Genomic DNA, 15,549 nt, shown 5'->3' with positions numbered 1-15,549 from the left:
CAGAGAGATGGGGATTGCAAGGGCTCGTTTCATTCTAGCCTGCCAAAATAGTCAGTGATTCTTCATAACTGGATTTTTTAATTTTGAAATTTAAATTATCCTAACAGTAACCAGATAGTCTTGGTAATATCACACCTATCATTTGTCTGTTGATGTGCATGGGATTTGTGGGAAAAGAATAGAGAAATGTTTTTTTCTGTGTAAGTTTAAAAACCCTCAGGCCTTACTAATTAATGAATGTAGCATGCTTCCCAAGGTAGGAACGCTTGCCCACAAATCATGGTTTTATTGTGCAGGGGCAAAATCTGTGGCAAGATGTAGCAGAGCAGTTTTCTCTCGTGTGTTTGCTGCCGAGATCTCAAGGTGTATTACTATTGGTTTTAAATGTATGTACTTTTGGTACTAGTCTTGGTGTAACAATAGTAGGTTAGGATGTGTAAGTCTGCCAGGATTCTGAATATGTCAGTATTTGTGGTGAGTTTGTATGTTTTGTGATACTGTTGTATCAAGAATGAAACACTCGCAGGCCTTTGAACTTGATTTGCAAAATCAAGATGCAGAGTTCTTTGTGAAGATGAGATTCCTTAAACTGTTCCGTTCAGGAGCCTGTCAAGAAAGAAGGAAACATCTATGCTGCTTTTGGACCAGATTTCTTTTCTCTCTGGGAAGGTAAAAACTTGTTTTTATTTACATATAACAGAAAAATGGAAGTATGTATATTGCCTATATAAAAGATACAGGGATAATATTATTAAACCTAGTCTCTGTGTAAGCCTCTTCAATATTTAGCTCTAAAGCAAATAGAGCTTTTAAAGGTGTTTTTCTCCTTACCTTAGCTAAGTTTTAATCTGCTAAAACATTTTGCAGCTTTTAATCATGTTCTGACATAATTTCTGTGCTATCATAGTTGAACTATTGTTTTTTTTAGCAAAAGGCTAAAAAGGCATGTAGGCAGCCTACAAAATGTATCTAGGTACTCTGAAGTGGTAAGCTTTTTTATTTTACGTGTGCATATTCCGCTTTTACATTCTGATTTTGGATAAAAAAAGTTCATGAAACATTTATAATCCTATTTTCCCCCTCCCTGCTTTGCCTTGGAATGATAGTGTGATTATTCATAGCCACAGTATTGGTCTGAAGATGTTTTTCCTGCATATCACCTTTACATAAAAGGTGATACATGTTTGTTTAGGAAAGTTTTTAATGTTTATAAAATAAATCTATGCCAATCAAAACAAAACCTGCAATGTTAAAATGCTGGTAGAGTTATTCTTAATAACTTATGTTCTTTATTTGCTGTGGAGATGGTATCTCATTATCAAGCTGTATGTTTCATTTCAGTTTATTATTTGGGTGTTTAGTGACTTTTTTTCTGCCCTGCCTCTCCGTTCTCCATTATGCTTAGCCAGAAAAGGAAAAAATCCTTTTTCTAGTGCTGTACCAAAAATATCTTCTAGAATGGTTTTATATTGGTAAAAATCCCAGGTGATTTTCATTTTACTTAAGGATACTGAACATTTGGTCAAACATCTTTTACAATCTAAGAGCTTGCTTTTCTAATAGTTTTTTTTTAAGAAGAAGCCAGAACAGTCAAAACAGATTGTCAGGTTTCTTTTTAGAGTCTGTACATGTTGAATTGAATGTATTTTGAAGATAAAAATTTCTCATAGGGATTTTTTTTCAGTCTGCTACTGGAAATATTGCACATTTGTAGGCTTTTCTGATAGCTGTAATAGCATTGCTTTATTGCTTGAGTATTCTAATACACGTGCATTTTTTCTGTGCTAATTGGCCTGGAATCTATATAGAGACATAAACATAGTCCAGAATCTGATTAATGGAAAAGGGTAATATGTACAAAGGAGAAAAAAAAAAAAAAACAACAAAATTTTTTTTCAAAGGAATGCAGAGTTGCTGCTGCCAACTAATATCTTTGAATTCTCTTCTCATTCTGGATACTACTCTACAGTAGTGTTTGTAGCCAGAATACTGAAAGACTTGTAAGAGGTAATAAATACCTTTTTATCTATAAAATAGAAATTCAGCAGTTAATGATCTCTCAACCGGACCAAGAAGTAAATAGAATTTTTCCAGCTTCTGTGTCAAATGCAGACATAATTTTTCAAAATTCCATTTTGATTGATGTGAATTACAGATGTTTTAAGATGTTTTTCATCAAGTGAAGTACATTTGAAATAATGCCAAATCAGTAGCTCAAGAATGAAATGTAAAGCAGGTTTCAGTAATATTGCATGGGTTGTACTTGCTCTCTTTATTTAGGTGGGAGCTTTATTTACACTGCCATGTAATGTAAGCAGTGTAGTGATCCCATCTCCTGCCCAGCTGAGTACCAAGAAATGGAAGGAATATATGGCCAGGAAACCCAAGGTCATTACTGGTAGGTATATTTTGTTGTGGCTGTATCTATATATGTATGTGGGGAGTTTTTTCTTTCCATTTGGGATTCTCGTTTTATCTTCAGTGAAATTAGGTCAGTGATTGTCGTATTCATTGACACAAAAGGCTGTGGTGAATGCAAGTTCAGCTATGCAAACTTAGAGGAAAAAATGGATAATATAGGAAAAAATGGATAATAACATTGTGACAAACTTTGGCGAAACAATGCATCTCCTTTAAAACACTTTTGTGTCCTGTCTGTCAGCTGAGATCCAGCTTTCACACAACTTTGTAAGGTGATTGTAAAATCCGTGGGCATAGAGGTTTGCTTCTGCAGATGGAATTCCAGAATGCTTCAGTGAGGTACTTTCCTTCTCGTTTAAGACTGACTGTTTTTGCTGCCAGCTGAAGATAGCTTTTGTCAACAAGTATGCAGGTGAGGGTGGCTGGCAGACTGATGTTCTTTCAGCTCTAGGGGTAGGAAAAACCTGAGAGGAATGAGGAAGAGCTGTATAACAGGGCAAGAAGCTTTAATTATGGAATGGATGCTGGAAGTATATAGATTTAAAATTATCTCTGCATGTTTGGAAGTGGTAGAGAGGTTGTGAGATAGATCATATATACATATATTGCAGCAGCATTGATATTTATTGGAGAGATACTACTGATGCAGTCAAAGAGTGTGAGATCCCCAGTGTCTGCAGTATCTTTGTCCTGTGCTCCAGTGGAAGGGTTTTGTACAAGTATTAAGTATAATATGATCAGTAACACACAATAGGTTCTTGTTAGGCCTCTTGAATAAAATTTAGAGTAGGAGAAGAAACATGACCGTTTAAACACATTTGCTTGTTTAGTTGAAAACTGTTGATTTTTTAGTGGCTACTACTAATCTGACTGTACTAAGCATTTGTGAATCCTTAATCTCTTTCATCTCTGGGAAAGTGTAATTCTTGAAATTGGTAGTTCTCAAATGCTAAGATTCAAGTGAAAAATAAAAGCTTACCTGTGAGGAATCAGCTTTGAGATGCCAAGATAAAACAGAAAAGGAAAATATTTCAAATTACTGGGGGAATGGGACACTAGTGAAAATGTTTCTGGAATCTTTTTCACTTTATTGTTTTATTTTCTTTCTCTGGATTTATATATTAAGGTAGCAGGGTTTGCCCTTCTCTTTTCTTCTGCTTCCAACTTAAAATTTTCAAGAAACACTGGAATATTTTATATTTGTTACTAACAAAAATGCATAATGCTAATAAATATTAAGCTTCTGTTACATTAATTATTGAGACACTATTGCAAGTATAAAATTATTTGACTTTTAAAACTTAGTACATCAAGAAGTATTCATTCTCTCAATTGCTCCATCTACCAAGGTGCTGTAAAATGTTTTCTGTCTAAAAAGATAGCAAACCCATCCTTTCACTTTTTCTGTCAAGTCCCACATTAATTTACTTTCAAAACTGCAGACTACATGCCAGTGTTAAAATACAGAACATCTTTATCTCTCACCCAAGCAATGCTCAAGGGTAAAGTAAGGAATAAAGCTTCTATTAATGAATAATGCAGTGTCCTTGGGAAGAGTGTACAGCATTTCCTTTTCTTCTACAGTTGTATGTTCTTCCAGTGAACACTTACATTATTTCAATGCATATATGCAAAAAGGCCTTTTTTTTACCTAGCAGAACAGAAGCTTCTCTTCATTGTTTCATGGTGGAAATGTAACTTTGCTGGTTAAAGAACTTCTCCGGGTGGTGGTTGGAGTTTCCAGGTGTACTTTGTAGTCTGCATTAGGAAGCTGGCCCTCCTGACGGTCACAGGAGTTGGGTGTTGATAATGTGCTGGCTTTAAGCCAGCAGTGTAGTCCAGCTCAGCTTTGCTGCTGCAGTTCATTTATTTTGCATGCTCTTCAGTTTGTAGCTTTACAGGGGGTAAATATCACCTGTAGTTACAGTTCCTGCTCAAAAGATGTGAGATTTCTCACAGAACAGGAGAGAGCAAGTGAAAGCATTTTGATGGTGACTTATAGCTTGTTTTAAAGCTGCTTTCCTGAGGGTGTTTCACAGTTATATCCTGATGTTTGTAAAGTTCCAGAAGTTGAACTGAAAGGAGAATCTTGCCGATATTATTTCCTGCTACAAGGCAACGGCTCTGGAGGATGTAAAGCAACCCTGATTCATTCAGCTGGCCAGATCAATGGTATGGCCACTCTTGCTGCAGTAAATGGAAGGCTAAAGACAAGAGCAGAAGAAACAGAGTCAAGTAAGAGTAATTGCTTGTTTATTTAAGAATATCTGAATGCAGACAAATGCTGCTCATTTTCATATGTTCCTTTTATTCATTCCAGTCAGCATTAAAATGGAGAAAACAAGGAAAAATATTACTTTTTGTATGAATGTGTCTATTAGCAATATTTTGTCAAATTCATAAAATATATAATAGGAGCTACCATATTTTTAAATCAAGACTGTCTTTAAATCAAATATTTCTCATAATTGAGAGTAGTTGAAAATTGTTTATTGTCCAGGGACATCCAGGTAGTATTAGTGCAAATCAAATTCATGAAAACTTAAAGTTTAAAAAGTATGTATTGTTGGTGTTAAGACTGACCATCTCATGCCAGAAAACTAGCTAAGTATCTGTTGAAAATCCTATTTCACTGATGATTTACAATAAAAACTGCAGCTCCAGCAGTCAAGTTGAGTTTCATGATCACCTTCAGTTACTTTGCAATGTCCACGTTACTGCAGAGCGGTCAGGGTATGAGCTAGCTCTTGTATCATAGCTGCTCCAGAGTGTGTATGTAGGCATTTATCTTATAATAGTTGTCCTGGTACAACTACACATACTAGTTAACTCTACTAATTCCTGTATTTGTTTCAATAACACTGACAAAGAGCACAGTGACCTGCATCTTATCTGCTTAATTCCTTATTATTGAAATAAATCAGTGTGTGATATGACTAACTACTTGCCATTTATCCTAATTAAAATCCCATTAGTACAGTGTCAGAGAACTGAAAGTCCTTGACCATATGTTGGGAGAAAACTTTCCTTTCTTGGTATCAAACTTAGGATCTTTTTACGTTCTTTAAGTGTTAGTCAAGTTACTCTGTTGTCATATTGGTTTAATACAGAAATTCAAAAATACTAGTCAGGCACCTCTTCCAAGTTATCCTGGTGTTCAATTGTAATTGGTTTGTTTGGGTTTTTTTTAATGATTAGCCATATATGAAAGTCTGGTTGTTTCCTTTTAATATGAAATTTCTATGTGTGCTATGTTTATGTTTTTATGAAGATGTAATTACTCCAAAGTCCTAAGAGAGATTCTTAATAAAAACTTATAATCGGTACAGGCTTTTGTATTGCTGACTTTATCCAGTCACTGCCACGCTTCTGTGGAGAGCAGATTGTACAGAGAGAAACTAAACTGTCTCATCTCCAAGTGTGTGCCTTGAAGGAATATCTCAGTAAGTAATGGGGAAAGCACTGGTAATTCTCATTAAAAGTATTTAAAAGCCTTGTATGTCAAACTGAATGTGATGGCTCACCTAACAAAACTGAAGTGAGTTGATCACTTTGTGAAGAAGTAGTGAAGGTTTAAAAAGAAACTTTGTAGTATGTCCATGATTGTGTGTTAGATAATGAAAAAGAGAACACTGAATTAAGGTTGGTGGCTGCTTGTTACACTAATACTCTGAATGTTTGAGCATAGTTTTGGAATAATTCTGTGGTAATTCTGTGATGATTTCCCAAAAACCTTTACTGCTGGACATGCCTTCTGTAAAAATAAGAATTCTGGTTTTGATTTTTTCAGAGTTTTAAAAATGTTATTCTTTATTGCAAAAGTCTTCAACAGCAGAGTAAAAACATGCATTGGATATTTGTTAGACTTATCATGAAGCATAAAGATTTTCATGACTTTGTAGAGAAGTACATTTGAATGTCCTAATTTTTTCCATCCAAGTCCATTGCTCTAAGAGACTCAATTAAAACCAAAAATGCTTCTGAGAGATTGGCTGGCTTATAGAAAATGGCATTCTGTGAAGATAATTTAAGTATCATTAACAGAATAGCAGCTTAAAGAAAATAAGATTCTTGCTAATAGTCTTGTCTTCCACCCCCTGCCCCCTGCTAGCTTGCAGTCATTCTCAGATTCCAGCTTCAGCCCTGAGCTTGGGGCTGCTTTAGAGCTTGGGTTTTAGTTTTGAGTGGATCATCCATTTCCATTAGGATGAAGACTGAATAGGAGCAGTTGGGAGTGCCTGATCATCCTTAATCATACCACAATCACCTGGCCCTTGATATTCTGACCAAAGAGACCAGAACAGGCTCTCAGTTACACTGAGGCCACACTCCTGCAACAGCAGCAAAAATAGGTGGGTGGGAGGCCCTGCAGACTGCAGCTTTCACATTTAGGCTCCACGAGTCCAGATGTTTGTCTCTGGGGAATCCAAACATGGATTTACTCAGAAATGCATTGATACAGAAATTAAAGGACTGTAAAAATGGGATTCATATGTGACTTCAGGTGTTCTCACTGTGAGGTTTTTTCACTTGTCTGTGGAATAAACCACCCATGTCTTGCTAAAGGGTACAATAATAAGTGTCAAGGTAACTTACTTGTGTTATTGGTTTTGGGTGGAGATTTTCTTGTTTAGTTAGGTTTTAGCAGGGTCCAGTTGTTCTTTGTTATTTCGCAGGTGCAGCACCTTTTCTTTTTCCTTTTATAGAGAGAAAGGAATTGACCAAGAAGCCTCCAGTTATTTCTGCCGATGAGTTCAAAATTTTATTAAAACTTACAAGAGAATGTTTTTTGGACCTGTGCAACTCTAATCTTCCTAACCCTGATCTACAGAAGGTTTCCAATAAAACTATGTCATGCACTGTGACTTGTGGTGAGTATTGTTATTTAGCAAATACCCTGCTTACTTAACTCTTTTGATGTTTCTTCCTACTGGTCGTCAATTTGTTACTAAAAGAAGTAAAGTCTTTTTACCAAAAGAGGAAAACATGGAAGGAAAAGTAAAGTAGCTTTCTAGGGTTTTTTTTGCACACTGAAATGACCTTTGCCTTACCTATTTCCTTTCTTCTCCTTCTCAAAATTTGTGCAGAAAACGTTTCTGATGACATCATCAGACAGATTTTCCTTTTATTTACATAATTTATATATATGCATTAAGGAATATCTATATATAAAGGAATGTGTGTGTGTGTATATATATTTTATATATACAAAAAAATATATAAAAATATAAACATATATGTATAAACCCATATATATATATATATATATATATTTTTAATATACATATATATGGGTTTATACATATATATTTCTTTAAACAATAAGATTACTTATTAAGGGTTATCTACCATATATTTCTTGCAGAGCCTGATCTAGTGGAGACAAATCCATTGGAATGGCCAGAAAGGCATGTTCTGCAGAATTTGGAAAACTTTGAGAAAAACAAACAAAAAACGAGGTAATAATGAAATACTAGAGATTTTCTTCATAGAGGCCATTGAACATTACTGTAGGGGAACTTCAAATTTTGATAACCATTGTGTAAACTGTTTTCAAATATATGGATAATCTTTCAAAGAAAATATTGCTTAAGGCTAAAACTAATTTTCTGTCTCAATTTCCAAAGGTGTATTTTCTGAGTATTTAAAGTAGTATTGTTTTGATTTTTATTGACTAAATGCAAGTGAAATTTAGCTTAAAATAGTATAGTTCCAAAACGAAATTACCCAAATGGCACTTCTAGAAAATAGTAGCCAAGGCAGAAGAACACATAGAAGCTTTTCTTTCTCCCAGCATGCCCTAAATAATAGAGATAATTTAGCAGTTTTTGTCAGCATGTACAATGTCTTCCTAATCTCCTCATATTTCCGAGATAATCAGTACTTAAGTCATGTCTCAAGTAATTTTAAAGTTGAAGATCCTATTGGTTTTGTGTTTGAAATTTATATTTAGTTATCTTTTTCCTTCAGCGCTGTTCAAGTGAAACCTGTAGATGTTTTTGTCACTTAATACAGCCTATTGATTTAAGTTTAGTTCTCACTTTATATAAGACTTCATGGTCTTTGCTGGTCTTACTGTTGTTGCTGACAGACCTTTAGAGCCAGTTGTCCAACTGTCTTTTTTCTTAATCACTGCCATCCCATTTCTCTCTTTAAAATACCATAGTTGGCCATGGCTTAGATTGGAGTTCTGCATGTGAGGAATTCTCACATTAGATCTCTGCTTTTTTGTGGTTTTTATTGTTGTTAATGGCTTTTCTTTCTCAGACAGGTACAGTTCTTCCTTCTAATTAGCTTCTGAAAACCTTCCTGAAGGACCTTTCTGTTTCATAGTCAATGTTTATTTGATTGTATTCTGAATTATTATCTTTCTTATCCTCTATCAGTATACAGCATATTGCTTAACACTAGAAGAGAGAGAACTGTGCTAAACTTGATTGAAGACAGTAAAGAGTGGAAGTTTGCATGCAGTAGTGACTTTAGGGTTCTAAATTCTTGAAGAAATTACTTTATTTAGTAGGATGGTAGAGAATTTGCATCAAATATACTTTATCATGAACATTTGTGTGAATGTTCTCAAGGAGCAAGCTTGTTCGGTTTACTTTGGCAATAGTTCAGTTGCTCCAGACTATCAGTTATTTAATTTTTTTTTTAATACCATAAGATTACTAAAGAAAAGAAAAAAAAAATCTTAGATTGGTCTTTTTTTTGTTTTTCCCTTTTTTCAGAGTTTCTCTGTTTGCACATTCATCTGAGCAGTTGCTGGGGCATAAGGACAGCCAGCGGGAGTCACTGACACTGCTCGATGCTAAAGAATTACTGAAGTATTTCACACCAGAAGGGCTACCAGTTGGTGATCTTCAGCCTCTACAAATTCCCAAGCGGTAAGAATCCAGCATATTAAAGCAGATCATACTCAGAGCTGATGGAGGGGAGTATAAATAAGGACTGAATGAGAGTCACAGAATGGTCTACCTGGATATGAGTTTATAACTTGCAACATCCTTGCATCACATACCTGCCAGTCTTACTATTTAATTCTTCCAGGATCTGAAATGGCTGGAGATTATGATGTTGGTCCTATGCATTTAAATAACAAAATAATCACCTGAGGTGCAAGAGTGTGCTGGTGGACTCCTGTCAAGCTGCTGAAATGTGTCCCTTTCCAAAACAGTATTCCTATCCAAGCAGAAATACTGTGGCAGAACTTTAATTTTATTGGTATGATTTCTTTCAGTGGAGGGGAGTCTAGGTGGGAAGAAAACTGAAGTGTAGAAAAGCAATAGCTGAGCCTGTTTTACTGTGCTCATCTCCTGTCATACTGGCCCAGAATTCCTATCTATATTTTTATGTGATGAAGTGCTCCTTAAAGGAAGCTTATTTACTCTGGTGGTTTCACAAGTGTTCATCCTTAGTGTGTCTGCTGGTAAGTATTAGTGCATCCACCAGTGCTTTTGCAGCAGGAAGGTTGATACATGGAGTTAATGGAGTAATTTTCTGGATCTGAACATCTGTAAGAGTTAAGGCCAAACTGTGTAAGAGTCAGATAGTGTTTGCCTGTATTATTTGTGCAGTGTGTTACAGACTTCTAGGTAAGGCAAGACAATCTTTGCAGTCACTAGAGTTATGTTTGTTGACCTTTTTAATGTTGAATAATAGAATCTATAGTGGACTTATTTGATACAGCCCTCGATCTCTTTTCAGACTTCATTATATGTAATAAGAGTGCTTCTGAGAGGGAAAGGTTCTGTAATATTTTGGATTTTCTGTAGGATTTTTGAGACGTGGGTAAAATACTTACAGGAGTTTTGAAACTAGCCTAAAGATGTTCTGAGCAGAGAATTCAAGCAAGTTAGAAAATATCCAATGAAGATTGAGAATCTTCTACGGAGTTGTTAGTTAGACCAACAGAAGGAATTAAGAGATTTTGAGAGAGACTGATGAATTAAAGGGATGCTCACTTGTTTTACATCTTTGAGTTTAAATAGACGTTTGATAGATTACAGTTTTGGCTGACAGACTTTCTAAATTACCATCCTGCTAGATTCAGTATCACATCTTTCCTAGATGTTTTTCCCAGATAATTTTTACAGTGGTAAATGGTGCAGAGACAGTCTGTGTGAATAAAGTTTGAAGCAATGTGTAAGTTTCAGATACTCCTACATCTTGCTTTCATCTCTTGCCTTTTTTACAGATAAATGGGATGTGACAGGGTAAGCTGGGATCTGGCAGCAAATGCTTTTTGTCTGTCTTGCTATGGCTTATTCTGTTGAAATACTTTCAAACAAATGCATTCATTTGATTTAGTTGTCGAGAGTTTCTAGCTGGAATTGAAATATCACAGGAGACAAGTGGTTAGTTATGAAGTCTGGGAAGGGTGACTGTTAGGTGAGACAACAACTTGAAGCTAAAGGGAAGGAATTCACTGCCAGTAGTGCTGGATTGAGAAATGGGAGGTCAGTTCCCAGTTCCTTTCAGTCCATTCTACTACTCAGGTGTCCCTTTGTGAAATGGAATGGTATTTACCTGGGTTTATTGATAAACTATTTGGAGCTGTGACCTTAACTGGTTGAAATGTCCAAGAGCTTCTGTAATACTAATAGCTCAGTAAGAATTAGTGAGTTGATTTACATTCTCACTTAAATAAAGATTTAATTTTCCATTGATGCTTTACCTCAGAGGCTTTGCCAAAGCCGACATGCTGATTTAGTCTTCCTATACCGTGTCATTTGTTTCTGATTTTTGGAAGTGTAATTTATCCTGAATGTAGCTTGTTAAAACAGATCTGTATTTGTCTTTTTTTCAGTGAAAACGCATTTATTTTGACACCAGAGCTTAGTCCTCGGAAACTCAGAGGTTTGCCTTTTGAAAAAGCAGCTGGATGCCATTATCATGGACTTGAGTAAGTTTCCTGGCTTCTTTCCCCAGAGTTATTTTTTAGTTTCCAGTCTAGGTATAATTGGAAATGTTTCAAGCAACATGTGTGTTAATTATGGAAAATTTCATGTATCCTTTTCCTTTGCTGGAACAACTTTGCATGTGCCAGCTCTCACTTTCTTACCTTTATTTTAGTCACTGGTTTAAATTGCAACACTCCTGCCCTGATGGTAATGTAAAAACGTTTAAGTTTTTTTTTCTAAGCTGTGCTGTTGTAGCTATTCTCAGTGTCTCTGAAAATTTTAATTCAGAACTAAAAGTGTCAAGGGAAATAGAGTTCATTAGGAGATATCAAATTCCTGGGGCAGCACATGAGTGAAGTACATACATAGCTCCTACTTTAATATCTACTTGTAGACACTTCTAGAACAGTCACAAGGTTTATGAGACCTGCTGTGACACTACCTGTGTGTTCAGGGAACCTGAGAACAACTCCAGCAGGAAAGTGGTAGTGGTAAGAATGTTCAGAAGGATCAATATGATTACAACTGTGTTTAGTCCCAGCCAGCCAGAAATAGTTACTTGTCAGAGCTTTGTCATATACTGTCACTATCTAAAAATAGTTTAGAAAAATACAAATATTGACACTGAGGAGAAGAGGGAAGACATACAGAAATGCTAGAATAAATAAGTCACTCCTGAGCTTGGAGAAGGTGCTCCTTGAATATTCACCATTTCTCTTGGGCTCCTCTTCATCTGGAGACTTTATCCCATGATACTCTACCAAGGAGATCTGTGAAGAGGCCAAAGTCTGATTTCCTGGAGTCCAGGGTAGTGAGCTTGCTGTGTGCCCTCCTTGCTGCCCTGAGGGTCTAAAACTCCACTATTTAATGGTCACTGTAGCCAAGGCTGCCCTTGAGCTTCATGTTCCCCACCAGCTCCTTCTTGTTTGGTGGGAGGGAACAAGGTCCAGCAGAGCACCTCACCTCCCTCAGAGAAGGAAGTTACCAGCTCATTCCAGGAACCTCCCAGACTGCCTGTGCCCTGCTGTGTTGTCCCTCCAACAGGTATTGGGGTGGTTGAAGTCCCCCATGCAGACCAGGACCTGTGAGGCTGTTCCTATTGATGATTAAGTCAAATTTCTGGTGTAATGAACATGTGCCAGACACTTGAATCCTGTGTTGCAAAGAAAAAGTAATTGCCATTAAAGCAGTGAGTAAAATGGCAATTTAAAATTGCAAAGTTAAATAGATCTTCTATCTTTATAGGGGATGTGACTACTCAGGGGACTGAGAATATAATAAGGAAAATTAAATACCTGGAAATTTTTAAGTTAAGAAAACTTACTCTCTTATCAGATAATGAATTTATTTCTAGTGGAAAGTCTTACTCAGCTGTAGAAATGGACTCAACTGTGAGTTATTATTGAAAAGTGAATTTTTCCCTGAATATGAAGATACTCTGAAGAAAGTAGAAAAATCAGATCTAGCAATTTAACATGACTTCATGTTAAGAGACAAAAGTAAAGAATGTGTCTAGAGTTCCTAAGAGTGGGAAACATTGCTGAGCAGTTTGGAGGGTGGGCTGAGCTCACACTGGTCAGAATGCTTTATAACAAAAAGGATGAAATGATACTGGACAATACTGTTACCTTTCCCCAGCAGAGGTAATGTAAGTTTCTGGGTGATGAAACACTAGGCTCTTCCAAGGAATCTTGGAAATCATTTACACCAGAGAAAAGTTAAAGATGGGTTTTGTATTGTTCTAATCTCTTAGGAAGGTTTCACTGAGTTAGAGTTAAAAGTCCTCATTGGTATCTTTCAACTCCACTGTATTCAATGCAATTTGTTCTGTTGATTTCATTGATTAAACTGCTTATTCATTGTAGTCTATAGGAAACTTGTGCTTTTTCAGTAGCACTTTTTTGTATTTTTGGCATTTAAAAATGTGAATCTCTCATACAGCAGTGTTTATCTGGGACAAAGCTAAAGGTTTCATTTCAAAGGTGCAGTTAGCAAACAGTTTTTGTTCAAGGAAAAAATTCTGCTAATGTCTATGGACATCTTTATTTGTAAGACCACGGGGTAAAGACTTGCAAAGAATATGTGATTCAGCTTCTTTGTTGGAGTTGGACTTAAATACAGCTAAATCCATAAGGCATGTGTTAATTTACTGGGCTGTTATAAGGTATCTTTCAGAACAATACACCAGTTCAAATGAAAAACAAAGTTTTGCAGTTCACATGATTGTCAAAAGTAAGTTTTTCTGATTGTAATAAAGAAGACACTTCCTCTCACCGGTTTCTCACCAATTTCAATTTCAGATATTGTCTAGACAACAGAAGAGCCTTAGAGAGAGATGTGGGATACGCTGAACTTCAAACTCGTCTCATTCGCTATGAAACTCAGACTACCTGCACCAAGGAGTGCTGCCCTGTGCCAGTTGTCTTGAGTCCTCTCCCATCTCCCGCAGTCTTGTCAGAGCCTGGAAGTGTCCCTGATGGAGAGTCTTTACAAAGCGAATTCAAAACAGAAACATCAAGGCTAAAACGCAGATCAAAAGACTTGGATTGCTTTTATCCCAAGAAAAGGTAATGCACTGAATAAAATGAATCTTTAGCATGAAATATTTTAGCTGTCTCTTGTGAACTGCATCTTTTCTTTCATCTCGAAATGTTTCAGTGAAGCTATCTAGACAAATGTTCTAGTTGTTTAATCCTCTTCTGTGGGTTCATTTTTTTTCTCAGGTGTGACCTCTCATTGATAGCATTAGATTAATCAAAAACCATGTGGCACAGGCACCTTTTATTTAAGAGATCTGGGGTTGTATCTTGCAGAGTCTCAAGTGCCTTTGAAAAGATGACAGATAGCCTCATCTAGGACTGAAACTGTCAGTGCTGCTGCAGTACAAATAAACAACCAGAGGTTTAGAAAGCCAAGTACTGTACAAACAGAATAATTGAATTGCTAATCCAAAGGACTGCTGGCATAAGATGACCTACCAAAATTCAATCTTATTGTCAGCCTTGTTTATTAAAGTCTTTTCTGGAAGTTTGGTTTTAAAGATTTTCCTTTGTACCTTGTCCTCACTCTGAAGATGCAAAGTCTTTGTGTCGATGAAAAATAACTGCTATGTAACACTATTTCTGAACGCCCATTTTACTGTAACACTCCACTTCTTCCTTCCTTCCAGTCTGATACCCTTTGCAGTCTAATCACACCAAGCCTTTAACAGAGGTATGATTTTAGGAATAATTCGTATCTTTTGCAACTTACTCTGAATAGTTAGAAAAGAAGATGTGGTTGTATCTAACATTTCATGAATTAGTTTTGGAATAACTAGCACTCTTACAGTTGAATGATCAAGGATTACAACGTTCCCAGAGAACTATAATGCCCAACTTCCCATTGTTAAAGATGAGTTCTGACATTCCTGTAGGACCAAAAGAAATGAGGTGGTTTCAAGAAGTTTTCTTATCCTAAGACTGGAGGCCAGCAAACACTGTTCTTCCTGGCTGTCCAGATGAAGAGTCCATATGCAAAACTACCCCTTCTTCCAAAGAGTTTTATTTTCTTTGTTTCTTCAGTTTGTTTCTGGAGTTTTTTAATCAGAGGTGTAATGGGTCTGTGTATCAGAGACCAATCCAGTCAGTAGAGTGTTCTTCTAATACAAAAAATGTTACATAATAGAATCCTCTGTTCTTGTCTGCTCTTTTCAGATGCTGTTTGCAAGAATGCACACTTCTTTCTTTAAAGCAGCAGCCCCTCCAGTAGAAACAGTGGCACCAAAAGAGTCAGTAAAAAATCTGAAAGTTCTTTATCTCTTTGTTTTACTTCCTTCTAGGCTAACCAAATCTGAGAGTACAGATTCCCTCCTCTCTCAGGCCAGTGGAAGTAGTGCAGTAACGAGGAGGTGCTCTGAAAGATCAGCTGCTGTAGCTGTGATGCCCCTGAGACAGCCAGGCCAACCCCCCCAGGTGACCACTAAGGCTGGCTCAGCCAGTCGTGCAAATGCTACCCAACCTGAGACCTCAAAGCCAGCGAAGGAATCGAGATCCCAGAAGCATACAAGGGTAAAGGTCTAAGTTGTTTGCTTAGTGAAGAAGCATGTTGCTTAACTTCTTTCCATGAGACTTGATTTTTTACATTTTTTAACTCAAAGTGAACTGTCTTCATTTCTCTTTGTTATTTCATTGTGTTTCATTCTGTTCATTTGTATAAGTGAATCGTGAAGGCACTGAGGAGAGTGCTG

The 15,549-nt window shown here is 36.5% G+C and overlaps 1 protein-coding gene across 1 annotated transcript in view; it reads left to right on the top strand.

The window, feature by feature from the left end:
* Window positions 1-15,549, top strand: part of MTBP (MDM2 binding protein) — a 28,109-nt gene that overhangs the window by 7,029 nt on the left and 5,531 nt on the right. Inside the window, exons 10-19 of the mRNA XM_050318407.1 lie at window positions 603-669; window positions 2,281-2,398; window positions 4,483-4,656; window positions 5,751-5,864; window positions 7,128-7,292; window positions 7,787-7,880; window positions 9,150-9,305; window positions 11,228-11,323; window positions 13,622-13,888; window positions 15,142-15,370. Coding sequence (XP_050174364.1) covers window positions 603-669; window positions 2,281-2,398; window positions 4,483-4,656; window positions 5,751-5,864; window positions 7,128-7,292; window positions 7,787-7,880; window positions 9,150-9,305; window positions 11,228-11,323; window positions 13,622-13,888; window positions 15,142-15,370 — 1,480 coding nt within the window. The remainder of the gene's footprint in view (window positions 1-602; window positions 670-2,280; window positions 2,399-4,482; window positions 4,657-5,750; window positions 5,865-7,127; window positions 7,293-7,786; window positions 7,881-9,149; window positions 9,306-11,227; window positions 11,324-13,621; window positions 13,889-15,141; window positions 15,371-15,549) is intronic.

The sequence above is a fragment of the Myiozetetes cayanensis genome, unplaced genomic scaffold (genome assembly GCF_022539395.1).
Source record: "Myiozetetes cayanensis isolate MyiCay16 unplaced genomic scaffold, myiCay2020 scf1, whole genome shotgun sequence".
In the NCBI taxonomy this organism is placed as follows: domain Eukaryota; kingdom Metazoa; phylum Chordata; class Aves; order Passeriformes; family Tyrannidae; genus Myiozetetes; species Myiozetetes cayanensis.
This window is presented reverse-complemented; position numbering and strand designations above follow the sequence as displayed.